The 26,088-nt window shown below is 33.2% G+C and overlaps 2 protein-coding genes across 2 annotated transcripts in view; one reads left to right on the top strand and one right to left on the bottom strand.

The window, feature by feature from the left end:
* LOC131950403 (potassium voltage-gated channel subfamily A member 1) overlaps nucleotides 1–26,088 on the bottom strand; it is a 100,150-nt gene that overhangs the window by 56,350 nt on the left and 17,712 nt on the right. Inside the window, exons 2-3 of the mRNA XM_059312528.1 lie at nucleotides 7,923–8,116; nucleotides 7,689–7,838 (exon numbers count right to left, since the gene is read on the bottom strand). Of these exons, the coding sequence (XP_059168511.1) occupies nucleotides 7,689–7,838; nucleotides 7,923–8,116 (344 nt within the window). The remainder of the gene's footprint in view (nucleotides 1–7,688; nucleotides 7,839–7,922; nucleotides 8,117–26,088) is intronic.
* The window catches only part of LOC131950405 (U1 small nuclear ribonucleoprotein 70 kDa), a 45,583-nt gene that overhangs the window by 342 nt on the left and 19,153 nt on the right, over nucleotides 1–26,088 (top strand). Inside the window, exons 2-4 of the mRNA XM_059312529.1 lie at nucleotides 15,938–16,000; nucleotides 16,339–16,393; nucleotides 18,889–18,953. Coding sequence (XP_059168512.1) covers nucleotides 15,938–16,000; nucleotides 16,339–16,393; nucleotides 18,889–18,953 — 183 coding nt within the window. The remainder of the gene's footprint in view (nucleotides 1–15,937; nucleotides 16,001–16,338; nucleotides 16,394–18,888; nucleotides 18,954–26,088) is intronic.

The following is a 26,088-nucleotide window of genomic DNA, read 5'->3' on the forward strand; positions in this document are numbered from 1 at the left end:
TTAGATATGTTTTCTCATTAGAATCTTTCTATATGCTATGGATTCCATTATTTAAAACTTTGTTTTTGTGTCTCAAACATCAGATATTACATAATTGAGGGCCTAGGCCTATTTTATCTCATTCAACCGAAACTTCAGAATCAAAATGGCGTTTGTTTTGTAACCTATTCTAAATCTAGAGTCTAGATCTAGAGATCTAGAATCTAGTTTCTAGAAATTATCTGTTTTAGTTTAGATATAAAATTTAGATAGGGGTATAGGCCTAGGCCTTTAGAATCTAGAGAATTTAGAATTCACAGCTGGTTTGGAATAGCCATTTAGGCTATTCACAGCTGACTGGGAGTAGTGCCAATATGCCTGGCTATTCACAGTCAGGCTGTCATTTCATGCTAAATAAGACTGGGAATATCTTACAATAACAAAAGCATTTATTGTTACTGGGGAGTGGGGTATAGATTAAGAAGGCAGTGCTATTTTTACTGTGTTATATTTTCATTAAAAGATTATTAGTAGGCCTGGTCTATGGTTTAGGCCTAGGTACTAGGATTACATCTCGTTTTAACCCGCGCGGCGAGTTTTTCGTCCCCGTTACCCAGACGCCGAGAATTTGCGGCGACGCGAGTGTTATAATTTCGTAATTTTTATCGCTCGGTGTTATCGCCCGATCAATTTTCGTGCGATTATCGATTTTTCGTAAAAAAATGGACATTTTGCGTTTTTGTTGTTTTTTTAATTTTGTTCATGGATTATTCAAGATGGAGTATTTCAGTGAAAATAAGGTAAGTTTAATTTACTCCCTACTGTTTATTTTTATAAAAAGGAGAAAATTTATTGCATTATTTGAATTCTACACCACTTTTCTCTATTGTTTCAAAAAATCAAGTTGTTTGGACATAGCGCACAAAAGTTATATGCTGCGCAGTTTTGTTACCTCTATAGAAAATACGTTTGTTTACAATACGATAGCGAAAGTGGCAAGGGAGGTAATAGAAAAAAATAGCGGCGAGCGATGTTTTGACGCCAGCGATAGGGGCGAACGATGTTTTGCCGCCGGCGATAGTGGCGAACCATGTTTTGACGCCGGCGATAGTGGCGAACGATGTTTTGCCGCCGGCAATAGTGGCGAGCGATGTTTTGCCGCCGGCGATAGTGGCGAGCGATGTTTTGCCGCCGGCGATAGTGACGAACGATGTTTTGCCGCCGGCGATAGTGGCGAACGATGTTTTGCCGCCGGCGATAGTGGCGAACGTTGTTTTGCCGCCGGCAATAGTGGCGAACGATGTTTTGCCGCCGGCATTAGTGGCGAACGATGTTTTGCCGCCGGCGATAGTGGCGAACGATGTTTTGCCGCCGGCGATAGTGGCGAACGATGTTTTGCCGCCGACAATAGTGGCGAACGATGTTTTGCCGCCGGCGATAGTGGCGAACGATGTTTTGCCGCCGGCGATAGTGGCAAACGCTGTTTTGATATTGAAGGTAGTGGAGTAGAGGGGGGGGGGAGGGGGAAAGGGGAAGGTCTGGTGCGGTATTAGCAATAAACATTCAATATTTAGTGTCTTCAGAAAAACCATTTTATTTATTTTGATGTGAAAGCAAATAATGTACTGTTTACTTTTCCAGATAGAACCTACACTTCAAAAAACCAGCACATCTCTACCATATGATGAGCAGTTATATGGCCTAATGAGGGAACACTGTAAAGAGGAATTAAAACTATTACAATAAATGTGTTCATCTTTTATTTAGATAAATTAAGTAATATTTTTTTAAATAACTTAAATAAATTTTGAAGCAGTACATTGAAAGTTTAGTGATATGAACTAGTTCTATATCTTTTTAAAATCAACCGGTCCAATGTTGAACTTCTTCTGAAATGTAAAATACTAATGAATAGACAGAACACATCTTTTTTAATTAAACTATATTTATAAGTAGACTTACAAGTTAATTACATTTATACAAATAAAAGACCTTACATTTCTAATAGATCTAATTTGCCATCATTTTTTTTTACATATATTAGTTCAGTTTTTCAATGATGTCAGGTGCGTCGATGACTCAGCGTTTTACCTTTTTACCATATTTTACCTATTTGTCAACTATTTAGATAGAACCATCAAACACACTTATTTCAGAGCTTCACTCTGGTTAGTTTTTAGCTTTAGATTCAAATAGTTTGGACATAAGCTGATATTGTATGAACAAATTTAGTATTTAAAAATAGGGGGTGTACCCTGTTCCACCCCTTATTTTTTGTTAAACAGATAGATTTAAACACATATTTTGATTACTTCTGTTTAAGAATAGAGTTATCTTGAGCTAGACAAATTTTGAGACTTAAGTGCTTAATAACTCAAATTTGCCATTATGTTGCATGTCACATCAACAAGACTTCGGTTTTGCGAAATTGTATAATTTATCAGCTTTGTAGTAGTTAAAACAAAAATCTTTTCAGTTATGAATATTAATTTGATTGTAATAACTGACACATCCATAGCTCATCATTCTCAGCAAGTTTGAGCTTAATTTTCTGAATAGTTAAAATTTTAACTGAGATTGTATGAATGCACTGTATATGAAAAATTAGGGGGGGTACCCTGTTCTACTTCTGTTTTTGTTTTACTCTGCCCATAAATTTCTAATTTTATTGTTTATTATGCTTCCATATATAATAAATAAAGATATTGCAAAGTTATAAAAAATTTGACCATATGGTTTACAAGCTAGGACAATTTTAGTAAACGCTTAAAAAAACTCTATCACAGAAATTGAAAAAATCCTATGTTAAAAAAATCACATTTTTTAATACGAAAAAAAATCATAACTATTTAACCGTTTGAGCTACATCAAAAAGGAAAACTGTTCTGTTATTGTAATTTTCTGCTCCTTTTAACTGTAGTAGTTGTTTCCCTAAAAAACCAATTTTAAAAATTTATCCTAGTACCTATTAGGCCTAAGTTTAGTTTAGCCTTTAGGTTCCTTCCTGCTACGTAGGTCGTAGATGATCAATTATGCCCTCTAAGTCTATACTAGACTAATAGATCTAGATCTAGTAATTTTTAAATAAATAATATTAGGCCTATTTATCTGTTTAGTTAGTAGTTCACATTGCTATTCAACTGTCAATTATCATTTAAAATTCACAAGGTGAAATAGCATGACCATCACAATTTTCCCAAGTTGTTTTTTCTCTTACCAAAAATCTAAGGGGGACAGGTTTTATTTTACATTTTTTAAAAAGATTTGCCAGCAATTATGTCACATAAGAATTTTTTTTTTTACATAAGTAGGCCTAACCATTTCATGAAAAACGGGGATAAATTAAAAATTTTCATATGTGATATAATTGCTACAACCCGCACTTTCCAGCATGACAGTCACTCACGTGTCCACTTGACCACTCAGATTCATGCTCATGCTTTGTTTTTTAAACATTAAATGTATAAAAATCAGTCACCACTGTGAATAGCATTAATATAGCTATTCACAGTCGACTAGGAATAGACACTTCGTTAATTAAAAGTAAGATTTGTAGATTAAAGTATAAGGCCTTAAGTCTAGATTACTTTAGAATTAGATCTAGGCCTAATTTTTTCACACATGGGCCTTAGGTAAAATTGTCCGGACCGCTAAATAGAAGAAATAAGTTATTACGGTTTGTGATTTGCATATCTTACATCTCTTTACTAGTAGGCTATATTTTAGGCTAACTTTTGAACTCACTTGTTTACTTAGGCCTAAATTTTAAATGTACAAATAAATTTGTGTGATCAAGATTGAATTAGCTGCCTGAAATGGCCCCTGAACCCTAAAATTGGCTTGGTGTTGTTGCATTGTTTTGGTTTCTGTTGAAAGGGGTTGGTGTCCTTCCTAGGATGAAAGAAAAGTTAGCTGATCTTGCTGAATCACTTTGCTATTTTAATGCGAGTATACATTAAAATTGGCTGCTTGTCCAATTATTGCCAGCAACAAATGTAATTTGGTTTATTTTTTAAATTTGCAAGTAGCCTACCTAAAAAGGCTCTACAGGCAGCTCAGATGGTCCTAGGTCTTTTAAAGAATCTAATTTTAGTAACAGTAAACCCTTTGATATGCTAGTTTTCTTTATGGCCTATCCTAATGGGCCTCTATTTTTTACTGAGCAAAAGAACTAAATTAATTACGTTCTAAAAATGCAGTTTTAAACGACACATTTTTAAAATTTATTAATTCATATTCGGCTGATTTGAAAATGTTGCAATAGAATCAAATCAGTTAAGAATTTTTTAAAGCTTAGCATTGAGTTGCGCACCATAGTATTCTAAATAAGTAAATTGCTGGCTATTCACATTTTAATTTTGAGACTGGCACATGACTGATGAAAAAACTGTATTTTTCAAATTAAAAGTTATTTTTTGGGATATGATTTCTCTGGTAGTCTGGTATTGAATAATGGATTATTAAAGATGTTCTGCAAGAATAGCTGTGTTTTTACTCATCCCTATGGGGACCCCTCAAACAACCATTGTTAGAGTTAGAGGTCACTTTTTGTCTGCGGCTAGATGACATTCTAATCAACATATTAATTAAGAGGCCTCTCATCTGTCCAATTAAGATTTTTGCATAATAAGTAATTATTTTATTTTATAATTCAAATTCATTCATGGAGGCTGGAATTTTATTTGCTAGATACTAGCATGCTATGGGATGAAAAGCAAAATGCCATTAATCCATTCCAGTCCCCAGAATGCCACCTCAGTTGTTTTTGTTATGTACTTTTAATCAGAAATATTTATGAATATCAAATGTTTAATTAAACTCATAAAGGAGAAAGTTAAGAAATAAGCTGGTTTTATAAAGTGTGTATCAATTATACATGTTTTATAAAGTGTATATTCTTCGTTCACTTACTCTCAACACTGTTATTGCCAAACTCTTTCTGTCACTTCATTAATTTACATACTCATTAGACTCCTAATGCTTCACTTTATCCATTTTTTAAATACTTAATGGAACTTCGCTAAGATTCAGTGCACATAGGTGAACTTACTGCTACTTAATAAGTTATTATCACTGGCTTAATTTTAGTGATTGCTTTACTCTTCACAGGTCTTTATCTTTTAAGCCATGCTTTACTCACTTTCTAATGTAGACAATTTGTACAAAAACCTGTCACTGTTAAGGTTTGTTTTTGAAGGTTTCATTAAATACAATTGTTGTGATTTGGTTGCAACTTTTTCAGAGTGAACTGTGAAACCCTCATATCCTATTCAACTTATCGCAAATTTTGGTCCTACAATAAAGCAAAACAATGTTTTTTCGACTGCTTGTGTCTAAAAAATTTTTGTATGTTGGGGGCGCTGTATTTAAATTTTTTTAGTCTGGATTCCACATCATCAACCTGCTTAGTTTTTTATTTTTAGGCTAAATTAAAAACTCTCATTGGAATTTATTTTATAGGCTCTAGATCAGGCCCAGTGACGCTAAATGATTATTTTTTATGTCTATTGTTTTATTTTTAAGCTCAGTGCATTTAATATTAACCCCTAGAAAATGACAAAATCTAATTATAAATGATATGAAAGAGACCCTTACAAGTAAACATTCTCAAAGTATCTTTTAATGAGTTAATACTTGAGTTCAATTTGCCCACTCAAATCTAACCTATCCACCCTAAAACCCCATAAATTGTTTACTTGATACAATTCAGTTTTACATGACTTGTGAATTTCCACTCACCATTGGTGAAGACAGAAATTGGGGGAGGGGGTGCAGTCATGATGTTTATTTAAATATTTTTAAGACAGGAAATTTGTTTTTGTTTTTATAACATTTTGAAATAATGAATATATTGCCACATGTATCACATGCATCACTGCCAATTGGGGAGGGGGGTGGGTTGCATCACTCCCCACACTGGGTCACTGGCTTTCATGCCTACTGAGTGGCAAACACACACACTTACAATTATAAAAAGTTGTTAAGTCCCCCTTTATTACAACATGTATATCTAGTATTGTTTTTCTCTTACTATTTAGAGTAGTCTAATAATCAGATATCAAATAAAATTAGAAAATATTCTTGTGCATATAAAAACCAATATAGATCATCAACCAATATGTCAATTCTAAGGCTAATGTACACTGCTAATGCTTATCACATTTCCTTGTTTACCCAGCTTATCATTGTTAATCTTGTGAAAAACCATTTAAAAGCACCTTAGTACTTCACCCATAGAGATTAGCTACCATTATCTTAAGTGTTAAAGGTATGTTACCAGCACAGCAGACTATGTCAAATTGTGGGTTTTGAGAAAAAAATTTTATGTGAATAAGATCCAAATTGCTTTTGGTCTTTAAATTTAAATGGAGATAATGGTCATACACAAGTCAACAATTTTCATTATAATATCAAATCAAATTTTTTTTGCATCAGGATTGTGTATATTCATTATAAACATTTGTGTTGTGCTAAACTCTCATGGTAAACGAGTGAATAGAACTAATCTACTACTTTTAGGAAATCTTTTTCTGTTAATATGTTTTTGTATCCTTTTAAAAAACTGCTGTTTCAGCATTTATTTACAGTACTGTGTCAATGGATTTTATTTTTAATTTTTATTCTGTTTTTAATTTGTTTATGTTAAACAGTTACTAGTACTTTTAAAAGTAGTTTTAACATACACGCGTTTTGGAAATTAGTACTAAAGGAAATAGTTACAATGTCTTTAGTATAAATTAGTGGTATCCAAACATTTTGTCGCTGCACCTAACTTGAAATAACAAAAAAAAAAGAGTAATCTTAATGACTGCATATTTTGTCCCCTCCCCATATCAAAAATGATTTTTATTGAAATTGTTGATGTTCATAAGGTTAGTCAGAAAACTTTAGAAGAGTATTTATCCAAGGGCCATAAGCAGGACTAAGTTGACTAAAGTTATTTTCTGGGTTATTGGCTATATTGCTTGTGTAGTAGGCCAACTATTTGATTTTGCTATTTTAAAATAGTGGTCCCTTTTTTTTTAATACTGGGTCGTCAGTTCTAAAGACTAAAAAGTCTCTGTCTCACTTAAATATGTATCTGTATCTCGATAATTGGGTAATTTATTCTTTTTCTGATTTTAAACTTACTTTTTCTAAATTTTATTTTTTAAACTGCATAGCGCTTTTTGTTTTTGAAAAATATTCTAGTTCTAGTCAAGCAGATATTTTCTTTAAATCACTACTTACTTGTTTGGAAGAATATCCAAATAAAATATGCGAGGTTTTTTCTTTTTATGATTTCCAAACAGTGCATTGCAATCTCTTGATTTTGGTCGAAAAGTCATTCCCATGTATTAGGTTTATTCTTTAGCTTTTAACATTTTGTACATGCTCTTCTACAAATGCTCTAGTCTAACCAGACAGTTCTAGACACTGACTAGATTATAAATTTTTTCTATTTTTGTCATCTGAGAAGAAATCTACAAATCAATGAGCAAACACTCCCAGTACCTGGCGCATGCCTGGTAATTGTAGCTTGTAAATGTCACAGCTGTTGTTGAACTATCTCTATGTTACATTCAAGACATCAATCTATATGGTTAGCTGATGCATATTAACAGCAGCTTTGTATAGAGCACAATATGTTAACAATAAAAATAGTTAAGCCCACACAGCACCCTTTTAAATTCTTGTCGTTTTGTTGATTTAAAAAAAAATAAACTTACGATCGGTGTGAGCTGGTCACATCCACAAGTAAAGCAGTGTTTTCTTCTATTCCTGAGTTATAACGGGAGCGGCCTCTACATGCACCATCGTATGAGGGAGGGTTGGAATCAGGCGATGGAAAATCTGAGCAAGAAGATTCTTGTCTTGATCTAAGATAAAACAAAATATAGGGATAGAGATTTTCTCTGGTGTGTGAGCTTGGAAAGGAACATAAGTATTATTGTCGGCATCACCTGTATAAACGGTCTTTGTCGGAGCGGCGTTGGCTTCGTAGACAATTTGGCAAACAGGACGAGGAACTTCCCTCGTCATTTCTTGAGTCTGCCGAATACGATCTTCGACTGTGTGTTGATTTCACTCTTTTTATACGTCGGGCTGCTTGGATCCTCTCTAAACGTTGAGACTCAACTGCATCGAGGTCCTTGGACTGTAGGAATATACAAATTAAGAATATATAAAAATCCTGATAACTGCAGTAGATGAGGCAGTTCTAATTACAAAGGTTGTGATGGTTATATAAAGAAGCATGCAAATGCCTAGGCTAGATTCTCATTACGTTCACACATGCCGTTGACATTTCGTCCATTTTTGGTAATCAAAATAATAGTTATTTACGACAGTTGTGTTTAAAATAGTTCACTTCATTTATTAGATAAAATAAACTGACAGATAACAGTTATCAACATATCAATGCTAGGGCCTATCGCTTGCGTGAATTTCATAATTTTTCTTTTAGATATCTTGACATGCACACTGTTGCCTTAAAGTGTTGGTTTAGACGCTTGCTTCGCTTAAAAAGAGAATCGGGTATAAGTAGATGTTAAAAGCTTGACAAGATGCACAATTTATTTCTAACATTTAGGCATTTAATGCTACGGCCGCACAGACTCTGACCAATTTCTCCCCATCACTTCGTTTCTTAGCTAATTTCTTTTTGCTGGAGCCTATTTCTTCACACCGCGCAAGCACGCTCTGAAGATTGATGGCTGAGATTGGATGTCAGCTCGAAGCAAAAAATGACAAGAAAGATATACATTAAAAAGTGGTTGCCTATACGTCCTTTTTATTTTATTATATCCAGCTCTGGTTAATCTTTTAATTGATGAACTATCTTTGGACTAAGGTATATGTAGGCAACTACACCGAGATGTATATAAAGTGTGAGCTAAATTGCTAGGCTGTTCTGCTTTAGCATCTGTTAAATAACTAGTTTACCGAAGCATGGACCTTTTTTTACAAGCAATTATTTAACTCACGTCCTCTGTCGTCAGTCTGTCTAGATCGAAACGCCGGAGCGAAAATTCGGACACTTCTAACTGACAGATACGGTTCGTAATTGGTACGTGGGTCAAGACATGAAGACAATGCATTATGACATTAAATTTGACTTCATTGGATGCCTAATTAATTTTTTATGAATTAATTAAAATTTGACCGAATTAGTAGGCAGTTCTATCCACACGCGTCATGACGGCCGTGTTGGGCGTGCAGCGAGGGAGGGCTCTACGTCAAAAGCGCGTCATCACGTTCAATCGGCGCGCGAAGTCGGGTCAGCAGTCTAGTCTACGCCATCCCATAATATTTTACTGAAACTTTAGCTATAAACTTGACAATGGTTTTTAGTCATGAAACTATTGTAAATAAAACATGTAAAGTACTGAAAAAAAATTCATAAAAAAAACGTTTTAATTACAAGCTTTTATGTAATAATGCACTAAAAAGTAGAAAATAAATTATACACTAATATTTAAATAACTATAAAGAAAAGCGTAGGTCTCTTCCTAAATATTAGACACTACTATTTAAATTACTATAAAGATAAGCGTGGGTCACTTTAGTATCTATTGGATACCTTCACTAATATTTAGGAAGAGACCCACGCTTTTCTTTATAGTTATTTAAATAGTAAAGTATAATTTATTTTCTACTTTTTAGTGCATTATAAAAGATTGTTATTAAAACGTTTTTTAATGAATTTTTTTTGCTGCATTTACATATAGTCTTCTATAGTGTTTAACGCGAAGGATCTTGACAAGCTCATTAAGATAAAATCAAATTATAGTTTAGTTATAATTTCTAATATCTAGTAACAATTTCGAGTTATACATTTTACGGACCGATGGTTTTATTTAGCTAATACTAGATGATTCAATCGATCATGCTCAAAGAGTAACGTGTGGTTTTATGTAAATTGTTTTTCCTCTTTTTTAAACTTTTAAAAACTATTTCCTGCTTACTCCTAGTTTAGATACTTCTGTATCTGCGCTAGCGCTATTTTTGTTCTAGCAACCCTAGCGTAGTTGCCAGGTGCTTACTTTAACCATTATTAAATCGACCTGATTTGTTCGTCATTTAATAATCTTGTCATGTTTTATATTTACCAAATATTAGTCCTAAATGTTAACGGTTAAAACTTAAGTGTGCTGGCGTCAATTTCCCGCGGTCAAGCATTAATTGTCGATTGTCTATGAAAACGTGTGCTCCTCGGACTATGTGTTTTCCAGAGTATTTTTTTTATACCTGCTAATCGGATTTTGCAATGGCGTACTGTGGTATAACTTAAAGTGTAAAAGACGAAGACTTGTATAGAGAGAAGAAGTGCACAATTTTGTTTGGCGTGAGTTTTATTATCACAGAAAACAAGGTGAAAGCGTTTGTCGCTAATGGGCTGGTTACGTCAAGAACATAATTGGTCCATTCGTGACGTCAGTAGTGAGCCTGCCGTTGAAGTTTGTACTCGCCTTTAGTTGGAAGCACGTAAAAGCAAGTTGTTAGACATGAAGCAATACATATATATATATATATATATATATATATATATATATATATATATATATATATATATATATATATATATATATATTTAATTTAAAAAAAAGCATAAACACTCATACATAGTCTGTGAGTATATGTGTTAATGCTGATTTAAATATAGCATGTGTCAGTGTACAAGGCATTACTTCATATCCAATTTCCAGGGACTGTACATACTAAGTTTTGTCAATAGCTATTTTTTTTTGTTGCAATTTACATTTTTCAATTACACATAACACTTAGCATTTCCTGTCCATGAAATAATTGGTTTAATTGACTCTGATTTTTATGGACCGAAGAAATGCTACTTGCCAAACAACAGTTTGCGCCGTTGTTGTAATAATTTCAGTTATGAAACATTTTCGTGTTACTATTTGCACACATCTTATTTAACAAAGCTTTTGCCTTTATATAATGTATACAAATCGGTTGGTATAAGAAATGTAGGTGTACACTTACGTCGTTTCCTAAAGTAAGAGTCTTCACCAAAGCCATCAACTTCAGAAAAGGTAACATCCAGCCGAAATCAGTTCAAAATACGATTTCATAAGTTCTTTACACAGGATAGAAAAACCCAACTAACAACGCCTAATTATTTTTTTTATAAGGCATTCGCACCGGTTTGTTTCATGTGTGCATTTTACTGGTATGACTTGGAAGTACTGCGACTTCCCCATCCCCGAGGAACAGCTCAGGTGATTTCTTTGGCTATTCAACACAGGCGCTGCCTTCATCCGCACAGCGCGATTTTCCTTATTACTAAAACTGATAAACTCCTGACGACGTAGTGTCTGTTTCACGTGTGCGCTTTTTATATGTGTATAGTATAACAAGAAATGTAGGCATATATATATATATAGATATATATAGATATAGTTATATACAGATATATATATATATATATATATATATATATATATATATATATATATATATATATATATATATATATATATTGTACCGGTCGTTCTAGCTGACTTAATGGCACGAAAGTTATTTTTTTCCGTTTTTATCGTTAATTTGTTATCGTCCAATTTCTTTATACTCTCTGGCTGCTTTTGCTTCATTGAAATGGGCATCTTGCCCATACCAGGTTTTTTACTTCAAAGAAAAGGCTTGACGTTCTTCGCATATTAATCGATATCGACAATAGTCTTATGGATTGGGCGAGTTATAGTTGGTTAATTTCCATCTATACTTAACTGAAAGTCCACTTAAGCGAAACCATTTCATCCATTAAGCTATGTAGCAACGTTGGCTTTATATCCTGAAATACTTAACGCTCGCATCTTAGGCCTCCGGTTTTTCATTTTATTAGCTAATTCCAGTACAATTCTGATGTGTATTAGGGCAGTGTCGAAAGGAAAATGATTTGTTACACTAAAAGATTAGTGTCTCTATATTATTGCGTAAAGAACAAGTCTTACCTATCTTGGATAGGCGAAGTTTTTGGTACAAATGTTTCTCTTGGGATAAGTTTGTCTTTCTTTCTTTCATGCTACGTTTCTCATCTGTTCTACAGTTTCAGCAAGTGGGATCAGAGCCGGCGCTACCTATCAGGCAACTAAGCGGTCGCCTAGGGCACTGTCCGTAGAGGGGGGGGGGCAGCAAAATGGGTTGGAGAAATAAATTTTGAGTTTGAGGGGGGGGGGTGCAAATCGAAAGTTTTATTAGGGGGGGGGGTGTGCAAATCGAAGGTTGGTCCCCGGGCGCCGGAAGGGTCGCTACGCCTCTGATAATACGGGGGCTCGAAAAAAATTGCGGGGGAGGGGGGGGGGGGCGCTTATAATAAGTTTTGCCTAGGGCGTTAAATAACCTGGCGCCGGCACTGAGTGGATCTGGGGGCTCACTTTCTAATCGCAAGTTAAATCTGGCCTGAATTACAGTTGAACTTCTTAGACATTCATTTTGAGAGTTGCCTTTACAATTCACTAAATTACCTTAAATACCAAACCCCTCTAGATGATGTCCCAACTTCCACTATCTCCTAATATAATCCACAATAATAACTGCACGTTTTCATGTTTTAAAAAAAAGAAGCTATACAAATTACTTTATACTCCCATGCTTTTTTTTTAAATTTTAGGCGTCTGTATCTGTCTGTCTATTTATCTAAATATTTAAGTATCTAATTCTGCTATATATATATATATATATATATATATATATATATATATATATATATATATATATATATATATATATATATATATATATATATGTGTGTGTGTGTGTTTGTGTGTGTGTGTATAGCTAATAACAGCGTAGAGAGGTGAGCCCGTTTGTGATCCATATGCTATTTTCGCATGCTTTATTCTATTTTGGAACTGTTGGCAAAACATTACCTATACTTCGTGAGCTATACTAAGCTCTTTTCTCTTTGTTTAGTGTTTCTTTTTTTTTTTCTTTTCTTTACTAATCTTTACTATCATGCTTTCTTGTATATTTCGATAACTTTAGAAATGATAGTTTTCTTTGTCTTGTAACATATAGATCTACCTACCAATAATGTTCTTAAAAAGAAAGTTGCTCTTGACCCTCATGTTTAGCTCGTTGCTAATTAACCCCAATTCTACCGAACTCAGTGCTGCAGGTGGACTGCGCTATTTTCTCACGCTATCTCTAACACTGAAACTCAACTAAGTTTACTGTGTATTTTACAGTGTGTTTTACTGTGTAACCAGTGTGCCTTTTCTTGTTCTTATCACTCCCCCCAACTAGCAAACTGCTTCTAATAACATATGAAAATAGAATAATAACTTTCAGACAAATGATTACTACATGGTATTTAATTAACTATACTTAATTTGAGGCAAGCACGTGGAAAAGATGGGCTAGGTCTTATCTAAGGTATTGTGAAGGGATGTACCGGTAGAAATTTTTGGCTTGGAGTAGGTACGCTTAATGGTGTAAATGTGATTTTCATTTGCTTGCCGCTGTAAGTGGGCGCCTATTTGGCTGAATGTTTTCAGAGCGTGAGAAAGGAAAGTGTGTATGTGTGCGTGTGACAGAATGAAAAACAAAACTACTTACGAATTACAGAATGTAATAATCTACTCTCGTTAAATGCTAAACATTTTTGTGACCTCAGTAAGAATAACACAGCGGTCATAGCAACACAGCCCCGTGCGATGTAGCTAAAATTTTCTTCACTTCCGTCTCTCATACCTCGTGCTGTGTTGTGTGTTGCTCACCCCACCCCTGTGTTATTTTTTCCCCTTGTGGGTTCCCACCTTTTTGCGGCGTTACGTGGAAGCCTAGTTTCTTATCGGAACATACAACAGTCTCCCTCTGTTACCATAGATATTCTTGTAAAGGTGGACGCATTGTTGCCGTTAACTATAATACTGAATAGCGTTGCCCTTTAAAGACCAACTAGACTCTTCTATATACAAGAATGTATTTAACTGTGTGGTGATATATATATATATATATATATATATATATATATATATATATATATATATATATATATATATATATATATATATATACACATATACATACATATATATAATCACCAGTGTGTGTTCCTAGAAGTTTTTTCCCTAAAGTGTTTATACGTTGTGCAGTACACTACGTCATTTTTAAACAAGACATTATTAAATATTGTTGAGACTGTATTATGTAATCTAAGATAGCTTTTATACTGCAATAACAGGTGGCGATAATACTAGATCTAGTGCTTCTCTCTTCTCTCTTTAAGTATGTGTTGCATGAGCGTGTCTGCTGACGTAAAACAATTTACTGGAGGAAGTATGGTAACTTGGAGAGTTGCCGTATTTACCTTAATCCAAAGTGATAGAAAAGCAAATCATACAGCAATGCCTTTTTGTTTACTAGGCTGTGTTCTTAATTCCTGTAACTACGTCATTTATTTATCAACTTTAAAGAAAAAAATATTTTGGCGGTTATCTTCAGATCTTGAAAAAAAAAATGTAATTATGTAAACTTGCATTGTCTGCTTTAGGGTTATTTGAATGGTTGGGAGTCTTACTCCTCATGTTTATTTAAGGGATTGTCATTATCTGTTAAGACTAAAGTTGGCAGTATATGTGAGATCAAAATGTACAGCATATCAGCATTTTTGTTTAGCAACACACCTTATAATTTTTTTCATTTTGAATTAAACATGATTTTTATACTTTAATATCATTTAGAGGTCATCCATCTGTGACATCCACGTGTGGACTGGGGGGAGGGGGGTCCCATTTGGATGTCTTATCTTGTTTAATAGAAGTAGTTACATTTTAAAACATAAAAACTCTTATCCAGCATATAAAACACTTCACTATTTTGAAAATCCCCCCCCCCCTCTCTCTCTCTGTATATATATATATATATATATATACATATATGTATGCATATATGTATACATATATACACATATATATACACATATATATACACATATATACACATATATACACATATATACACATATATACACATATATATATATATACATACATACACATATATATACACATATATACACATATACACACATACATACACACATACATACACACATACATACACATACATACACATACAAACACATATATACACATACATACACATATACATACATATACACATACATACACATATACATACACACATACATACATATACATACACACATACATACACATACATACACACATACATACACATATATACACACATACATACACATATATACACACATACATACACATATATACACACATACATACACATATATATATACACATACATACACATATATATACACATACATATACACATACATACACATATATATACACATACATACACATATATATACACATACATACACATATATATACACATACATACACATATACATACACATAAATACACATATACATACACATACATACACATATATATATATACATACATACATACACATATATATACATACATACATACACATATATATATATATACACATACATACACATACATACACAGACACATACAGACACATATGTATACATACATACACACACATACACACATATATACATGTTTGCAATTTTTTATTAGTGATGGTAAAATAATTAATCAATATATTTATACCTTTAAAACACTTATTTACCTCACTGGATTTTTTCAGTTTATGTGCGCATTGCTTGTTATTAAAACAGTAAAAATCTGTAGTCAGTTTTGAGGGGTAGAGGTCTACTAAATTTTTGTGAGTTTCCACATGATGAGGGGTCATAAAAATGAGTCCTGGACCACATACATTGATGACACCATAAAACTCTCAAGGGTTGAATTAAAAGAAAAAAACTTCCAACTCTTGCTATGCTCTAAAGGCTTGTTTAAGTGGTTATCGTGAATTAATATCTAAACATTTTTCATTGGCTGCATTTTACTAGTTCATTCATGTTATTTTCAGGATCCCAAAGATACTCCACCACCCACTAGGGTAGAAACAAGAGATGAAAGGAAAGAAAGAAAGGTAAATTTTTAAATATTTTGATACAGAAGGTGAGTTGGACAAATGCTGAGTTATAAGACATAGTGAGCTCTGGAACAGGTGTCAAATAAAATTTTAAAATGCAATATAATATACTACGTCCACACAGTTGTAAATTCTATGCATAGAAATATAAAATATTTGCAAATTATGAAGAAATTGTTTCTAAAATGTAATCTATAATGAACATTATAAGTTTCAACTGGGTACTTTTTTATGTTTTAAAGCATCATGAAAATCTTTTTACTACTTAATTTTAAATTTGATCTATACTTATTTGTGTGTCTTTCATTTTAATATATGAAGATTTTTATTTTTAGAGAAAAGAAAGACAAGAGCAGCATGCATACAAGTTGGAGCAAGATTTAGCTTTGTGTAAGTCTGAATGTATTCTTGCATTTTACTAGATTTTGATGAATCTCACATTTAAATCCCCCCCCCCCCCCCCAGATAATCTCGTACAGCAATTTTTACTTGGGAAAGGGGCATCACTGCATTTATACTATATTAAAGAGGTTTTTTCTTTAGTTAATTACCTTTATGGGGTTTAGTTTTATTTTTTGTCAAATAGTTGAACTGCTCTGAACAAATTTTTTTTTAAAAGTAAAAATTAATTAATTTTTTATTAGTTATGTAAACTATTTAGATTCTGATTTAAATAAATTATAAATTCTTATATTTTACAAGTGTTACATTGTTAAGGGCTAAAGAGTGATTATTATACATTCATATATATTTCACCTACTTTTTAAAGCTCTCCTAGCTTTAAAATAATTATGGCAAATCCTACATAGAATGTATAATGTACTCTTTCCAGGATATTTAAACTCAGTTATAAGTTAATCAGAATCAGTAACCATTTTGTCAGCCTATTGTGATGGGGAGGAGGCTACACTACAAATAAAACAAAATTACTTTTTGTGTTTGGTACATTGTGTCTTGGCATAAAAAACAAATCAATTTAATGTTAAGAACATCTGTGTGCTACATATTTTTATCTAAAAGTCTTGTTTCTTTTTCCTGAAAATGGCAGTAACTATCTAAGTTACAATTTTTTTAATTAGTGTTTTGGAAAATCATAATTGTCTAAATGACTATTCTCTCCCACTTGCTCCCCCATATAATACAATCCAAGAAGATGTAACATATCAAACATCAATTAACTTTAAAGAGCCTATTAAATACTGTGTTTACTCTTGCTACATGTATACTATACATTTCTAGGAAAAAAAACTTCACTATAGGGCATAAGTTAATAGGGGAGCCTACTCACTTATTGCGAAGTTTTTTTTCTAACCATGTATAGTATACATGTCGCAAGTGTAAACGCGGTAAAAGAATAAGCAAATGAATTTAATGGGTTACTTCATGTTTAGCTTCCTTTATACTTTACAGTGACTGATGATGTTCATTGTTGCATTCCATAAAATAATAGTCCTATATACAATTTCTCACTGAAACAACAATGAATGTCAATGAAATGTACATTCAATCATTTAATAGTTTAGGTTGTAGTTAAGTAGTGAACTGAGCCCAGTGCACATTTGATGTAAACTTAATGAGGAAAAGAAGTGAAAGATGTAAAAGACAAGGCAACACAGAAGTCTTAAAATAAGAAAACTGTAAATATGTCTTGTAATAGTGTCAAAAAAGCACACAATTGTTTTAAAATTTAAAATAGTTCATTGTGTTTTTAGTTAAATAATGCCCAAAACTGGACTTAACCCTGATTTAAAGTTGATTAAATGATGTATAACTTGTAATAATGTCCCAGTTAATATTTAAATGGTGAATAAGTGTAATTATTAAAACTTAAGCATTGCAGTGTTGTTAATATTAAAAAGTTGAAGAGTATCAAATTATCATCATTTTTTTAATTAATTTTTTCTTCTATTTCAATACGAATTCTGGATATTTATCATGGACTAAGGCTTTCCAAGATTGGCCAATACATTTTTAAGAAATCCATACCGCTTAAATTTCTATCAAATTGCCAATTTATACAAGCTTTTATTTAACTCACTTCCTCTGTCTTTCGTCAGTGGTCAGTCTGTCTGTTTAGATAGAAACGCCGAGCGAAATTTTGGACACTTCTGACAGATTTATGTCATCGTTGGCCCGTGGGTCAAGACATGAAGACAATGCAACACTTAATTGGTTGCCTATTTAATATTTTTTTAATTAATTACAATTTTGTCCAAATTAGTAAGCTGTCTCATCAAACTATTCCGCACAATTATACACGCTTTATCATGTTCATTAGGTGCACAATGGTTTTTAGTCATGCAACTCTATTGCATTAAAAATTTAAAGTACTGAAAAAAAAAAATTCATTAAAAACGTTTTAATAACAAGCTTTTATGTTATAATGCACTAAAAAGTAGAAAATAATTTATACACTACTATTTAAATAACTATAAAGAAAAGCGTGGGTCACTTTAGTATCTGATGGATACCTTTACTAATAATTAGTTAAGAGACCCACACTTTTCTTTAGTTATTTAAATAGTAGTGTATAAATTATTTTCTACTTTTAAGTGCATTATAACATAAAAGCTTGTTATTAAAACGTTTTTTATGAATTAAAAAAAAAATCTTAGCATAATATTTTGTTATGCAGCCTTTAAACATTCTACTCAACTTTCTCCACTATTGTGGGGAAGTGCTGTAGTGTTAAGCAAGTAATATTATAGGTAATGCTTTTTTCTTATATGATGATTAGAATTTCTGGAGGTTTGGCACAGTCTGCACAACCCAAAAATAACTCCTTCATGCTTGGCATTGTTTCTATTCATGTTGCACTTGTGTTAAGGAAATTAATTTACATGTTTTTGAAACTGTGTGTTTTTAGTCAAATGTGCTTTTTACAGGGGACCCTGGCAGTAATGCAAGTTGTACTATGGACCCATTTAAGACACTTTTTGTGGCCAGAATTGTGAGTACTTTTACACCTGCATGGTTGTTTTAATTCTTGGTTTTGTCTGTACTTAAATGGAAAATATCATTCTTTTATGGTTTATCTTGTGAATTTTGTTACATTGTTATAAAGTATTGTATAAAGTAAACAAAAACCTCACCTCTCTATTGACAATGCGAAACATTGTTCCCTCTGCTTCAACAAGATGCCATTGGAATTTTGAAATCCTTTTAGCTCTTAAGATTATTGTAACTTGAAAATTTTCATTTTATTCCCTTGCAATACTTTTAGCATATTGGGTAGACACTTAAGCAATTACTTTTGAATTCCAAACAGAAGTTTACTTTTTGACTCTAAAGCAAACAAGTTGTAAGTTTACTCACACTAGTGAATCAAATGAAACATAGAGTAGATTTAGGTTTACATTAGCATTAATTTAATCTCTACTATTGATGATACTGAAACACTAAGCATGTTAACTAACAGTCTAATATTGTAGACCAAATCCTTTTCTTCCTGCTAAATGTTTTAGAGCTATCAGGTCCCTGTCAAATTGTTTTCAAGTTGATGATTACCATCCATTTAAAGAATAGAATGAATTAGAACCACATAAAAATGAGAAATTCAGAGATAACACGGTTATTGATCAGCTTGTATCCCAAGTGACCAGTTAGTTTTTCTCTGTGGTTAAAGAGTTGAGAAATGATTTCCACAAGCTGTTTCATGAGTACATTACACAAATATTGAATCCAGCGATCACTTTTTGAAACTGAGTGGCCCAGGTGTTGAGGTGTTCGCAAAAGCCACCATGTCACATATGTATTTGAATAGAAACCAGATGTGAATAAATTCTAAGGTCTCTTATTTCATCCGTTAAATACGTTTGATAGAGTGGGGTAACTTGTGGGCAGTCCATCTGTTGTTGCCATTCAGCTTGCTAGTAAACACTACTGGAGGGCTACTACGTTGGACTGCTTTAATCAAGTAGGTGACCTGAACAACCAACATACCATTGAGAATGACAAATAGAAGATGATCTTTTCGTTGGTAAGGCAACGGATTACCATAAATGACTGCGAGTTGTATTGCTGCCCTTTGTTAACCTCACCGCGTGACACCGAATCCAGCATTAAGTCATGCCTATATCCTTTTCCAAGGTTCATTGTTAGAAAAGCTGAGTATATCTGCATTTTTTTGCGCTAATGTATACTGCGTCACGTTGTGGATACTAAAAATGCCATATTGATTTCTTTTCTCTCATGACCATCCCGTTGTTGCTTGCACACTCAGTTGTTTACCTTTAGGCGAGTTAGTGTTTAATGCACAGCTTTTTTTTTTGGATCAGAAATAACGTATAAATATGTGATCTTAAATCGGTAAATGCTATTGACTAAACTGAACTAAAAGTAGCACATAAATTATTTTTAAAAAGTCTTCGTGTTTAGCACATCTGTTCACAAAGGCTTTAATATTGAAAAGATTCATCATAATACACTTAGTCACGTAACCTACTTTCATGCAGGAACACGGACCTACTCACGTCACCAATGTTTATTGTTCCACATCGTCAACATTGTTACACACGTCTAGTTCCTTTATATCAGCTTGCGTGCCCCAACTGTGTAAACTCTTTGTTTACATTTTACATATTCTGCAGAAGATTATTGTGGGCACAGCATACAAGCAAGCCACCACGCAATCTTAACCTGTCTACTCTTATCTTGTCATTAATAGACACCACATGAAGCAATTATGATCAGTCCACGTTATTTTTATCCTGCTCCCTGTATACAATTATCGTTGTTTTATAACTTGGTCTTCATATTTTTCCACAAGTAATAGTTTTAGCTTCAGAAAAGAATCCTTATCAATCGTTTATCGATACTCCCTTATTGTGCCATTCATCGGCTCGCCTGCAAGAAGCCATACACATTTAATTAATAACTTTTTTCTCTCCATATGCTGAGGTAAATCGATTTTTTTCCCCGTCATTTATTTTTGACTTAAAATAAAAAGGTGAAATAGAACATTTATTATTTATCACACTTATTTTTAAGCCTAGTTATTTTTGCTAGAACAATACCTTTTCTGTCAGCGGCATTTTATTTAGGATGTTAAGCTTGCGCTACAGTTTTATATGCTGTACACAGAGATTTAGGAAGTTTGCCAAACAGCAGAGTATGTAAGAATTGTCAGCCAACAAAGCTATGGGGGCTGCGTAACTGCTTACCTAACCCATTAGAAGCCTCTTGCTTACCATTGATAATAGAATATGATTCTACAGCAGCTGTGTTAGTATTTACCACCCTCCCCTCCTTCACACACCAGATTAAATTCCGACGAGATACTTTTCAGTTTATATGAAATCAAAAACAAGGACAAAATCTATATTATATTAAGGAATTACTTAAAGTACAAACTGTGTTACTTTTTTGGAGGAAAAGGAGCTATGTTGTATTACACGCTTTACAATCCCTTTAATATTGCGCTCCCAGAATCTGTTTTCCAAATAACGTAAGGCCTCTAGAGGAAGCTTGCTTGCAGCAACCGTAACCACGAACTACAGAATGGGAGAAAAGAAAGTATGACACAACTTAACGTCATTTTTGTCTAGATTAATCAATGGAAGCAAATATTAGCTCCGGTTTATACTTATCTTAATCCAATTGCGATTAACATTTAGAATTATTTTAGTACAGACTTTTAAGCACACTTAGCGCTGGGAAAGATCGTGGAAATCCCCCCCCCCTAGCATTTCCCTCTTTTATGAGTGGATACAGATAGTAAATTGATTATATTACCATGAGACCCCGGACAAGCTGTGAGTGAGCACTAGATTGCAAATGAAATGAGGCCTGTCACTGATGTTTGTTGCGACTCGTCCTTCAATTGATTGAAGCCTGCGGGTTAACGGCTGTTGTCTGACATGTTATTGGCTAGGTTACTCTTACCCGAGTGTACCGCGAACGTTATGGGTATTGTATAGGCCTAGTATTAAGTTACATCCCTATTACACCAGTTAAAATATAATCGTTTAGAAAAATAAGACATCTTTTTAAGCTTCAACTTACAGGACACATACCAGCTGGGGGGGGGGGGGGGTGATTTGCGACAATGTACTTTGGGGTCAAGTGACAAGATTAATTTCGATTTTAAGTTTCCAAAAAATGAAAACATAATTCCCACAATAAATGTGTTTTCATAGTTTGTGAAAGGGAGGAGGAAGAGACTGGCGTGTGAAGATAGGGAGATCTGTGGTTAAATTGCCTTCAGTTACGTATTGTCATTTATGGCACCTTCTTAGCATCGATTTAAGTCAAATGCTGCAAGCATTGATTGTTGTCACAGACTTGAACTAACAAGATTTATTGATCAACACACACAAGGAACACATTTATTGAGTTTCTCTTATAAAAACTACGAAGGACGTGTGAAGGATGCTTCCCTGCTTCGTATCCAGTATATATCCGATAAGGACCAGCTTAAGAACCCAGAAGGCCCTTTTCACTAATTCCTATCACTATTCCCGGTGGTGGTGGGGGGGGGGGGGGGGGGGGTGAGGGAAGATGTGGTTGGTGATCCCGATTTCGTTGCCACAAAAAGTCAAATTATTCTTTACCATTTTTTGCTTGTAGCCTCATAGACACGTTTTAAACATTTTCAATCATAGCATTTGATTGTGGATGGACTTCCTATTTTAGATGACAGAATCGTAGATAAAATTATACTATTTATTAAATGTCTATGTTGATTTCTGGAACCTCATATTAAAGTTGAAACATGTCGACTGCTTTACTAGACCGTAAAGAAGAAATATCAATAAAATAAGACACATTTCCAAAGGTCAAACTGCTTACGTTGCCTTGCGATAAATCGACGCAATCAATGGATCGTTAAATGTAAGCCTCGAAATGCTGGAAGAGGTACCTAACAGTACTTAAGACAAAGCACACAACCTTTGCTAAACCACGCACATGTTAACAATATTGTCGGTTTTAGCAATATGATTAAGTTTAAATTAAATTACCAAGCTGCAGCAAGTTTTCATGTCAACATTGTTAAAGAACTCGCCGTAGCCCAGGAGGGTGAAATGATAACTTATTGCAGTTGTGTTGTGCTGATTTACTTTAAAACATTTGAATCATGCTTGCTTTCAGTTAATCTTCCATCTATATAATCGACATACTGCAAGTACAAACAAAGACAATGTACACTTCTGTAAGAAAGATAAAACTAAGCATCAGCATATTTGTGCACATGGTCGCAATCAATTATCTTTTTGTCAAAAAAAAAACCGTGTACGCCATCGTGTTGCGCCCCTTTCCACATTTACAGTTTCCTAAACGCATAGTTATTCTGATCTGTGTAAGAAGTTTGTGAAAAGGACATTCTGAACCCTGACATTCTACAGAACTCATTGAACCAAGCATGACAGCGCCACACCTTAGTCTGGCTGGCATTTGATTGATTGGTAACGTTGCTCAACATATTCGTCAAATATCGATAAGTAATTAGATACAACCCTATTTCTAGCCTATTAATTGGTATTTTACCACATTCGTTTGATTGTGACGTCTTTGGTCGCTCAAGTTCTTGCACATGTGTTAAGTATATACTACATTCACTTACTTTAAAAAAAAAGTACTTTTAACTGTAATAATATTGCGTTTTTAGCTTAATACAAAGGTTAGGGTAGTGGTTCCAAAGCCTTGCTAGATCTAGTTTTAGTTTCTCACTTCTATTAACAAGCATGTTAAAAAATCCGAGGGGTTAAATATAAATTTAGTTTTCCTGAATCTACACATTCATATTATTCTTATATATTTCAAAACAAGGATTTAATAATTAAGTCATTACATAGCTAATAGGGCAACAGATAATAAAAGTAGACGAGACAAAGCATGACCTTAACTTAATTGATCTATTAAATAGTATCTACATATTTTGTTCTAGAACAAATCAACAGTAAGGTAGTTTTTCTTTAGCTGTAACTAACGTTTTATCCCACGTTTATCTTTGGTCCACGCGTTACTTTTAAAATGAAATTGAATTTTAGAATGTTTTCGAAACTGTCGATTCCGTATTACTGGTATGATTGGTTAAATCAATGTTGAATAGCAAGTATTGTTTTAGTGCTGCGAATAAATTACCTCATCTCTAATAGAGCGAATGGTTTATCCTCTTAGCATAAAGACCATGGATAAATGATGCACAAACAGAGAATGGTAGGCCGTGTATTGATTTCAACTCATTTTCATACAGAACCTGTAATACATCACGTAGTCTCAGTTTGAGGTTAACACTAGGGTGTGGGTGGTCTTCTAATTGTAATACTTGCTCTAAATTACGTTCACGCATTATTTACCGTCTTACCGTATTGAATACAAAAAAATAGTACTTTTTAAATTCATATGCGTTTTTGAGAAATCGAAATTTGCGTAAAGTGTTACTTCCGGTTAACGGAAACGACTCAAAATTTGACAGAGCTTTTACTTATATGCGAAATTTCGTTATCTATCTGAAACAGTACTGATGTTATATGTTTTGAAAAACCAAAGTAGAATAAGTTCCACTTCAGGTACCCGAAAATCGCATAATACTTATATATGAAATTTCATCAACGTAACTGTAACGATACTCATGTTATCGTGTTCACAGACACACACACACGGGCAAAATTGCAAAACTAAGTTTTTTGCACAATTACAATACTTCATCTATACTTCGGACACGAGAAATAAAAATGCATTACACGCGGTTTAAAGTCAAGCGTTTATTTAATTATGCACAAAAAGGAGATAATAGATGATTTTTTAAAATGAATAATAATATTCTGCTTTTTAAATACCTGTAAAGAAAAGCGTGGGTCACTATTACCTTTTGAATACCTATACTAAAACGATTTTCTTTGCAGTTATTTAAATATTAGTGTATTATGATATATTTAAAGAAAATAATTTATTTTCTATCTTTTTTTTAGTGCATAATTAAATAAAAGTTTACTTGTAACCGTTTATTAAATGCATTTTTACATAACACTTCTTATGAATGAAGAGAAAAAAAGATTGGAAAAAAGTCCACTGGTACATAGCTAAGGTTAGTTGCCTTTATTTTTTAAGAAAGAGCAGCACAAGCAATAATGACTTTTCATATCTCGATAAGTCTTTAAAATTTTTTGACGGATAGGAATGATGAATATTGCACCAATTGTGTCAAAAATAATGAACATGGTTTTATGTTACTGGTCATATCTGCTTCAATTTATATTTTGTTTCTTGGTAAAATTCGAACCTTATTCGTCAAGTGATATCTGTCTTCCTATTTAATCAAATAGACTTTTGGTTGCCATGGTAACAAGAAACTTAACTTGGAGGATAGAGAGAATATCTACGTATGACGTCATTGTTTGTATCATATAACAGATTCATTCAAATGATCGTGTTGTTAACGTGTATGTTGTTTGTTAAACTTTGCTCTGTTTCATATTCTTTTTAAGCAACCCACCGTACATGCGATATATATATATATATATATATATATATATATATATGAATAGGAAAGTATATGCGCTTAAGAATAGGATTGCATTCGTTATACAGTTATAATTAGGAATGTATATATAATGTACATTTGTATATTATGTAGGCTGTATTATGTATAGCAATATTGTATATAAATATACATATATACCTTTAAAATCAGTCAAATTTAATACACAATACACAAACTACCCTAGCTCTATCTTTTTAATAAGTAAGATACGAATTTACATACCCCTGTGCTGTATGATAGCATACTCATCCTTGTCGTTTGATCTAGGTGTATTAATGACTTTCATGAAGATTCATTTTGGTCGCTGCATTAAATGAGTGTCTTGCTTTTAAAATCCAAAATAATTTTTTTTCTTTCGCACATCTCCCATTGGAGTTACTATTCTGCATTATGTTGATAGAATGCTTTACACTGAAAGGTTTTTTATTGTGTACTTTTTCTACACATTTCACCACTATTTAGAAAACAGCAGTCTTAAAATCGGCAGATGTGCTTACACTTTGATAGAATAAACCACGTGTTGTCCATTATTTGTAAGTTAACATCCAGGTTCAAGAAATTATCAGCGAACATATCCTCATTGGTATCTTCGTAGAAAATA

Source organism: Physella acuta, unplaced genomic scaffold (assembly GCF_028476545.2).
Source record: "Physella acuta isolate Inbredline_101_S28 unplaced genomic scaffold, ASM2847654v3 ptg000760l, whole genome shotgun sequence".
NCBI lineage: Eukaryota > Metazoa > Mollusca > Gastropoda > Physidae > Physella > Physella acuta.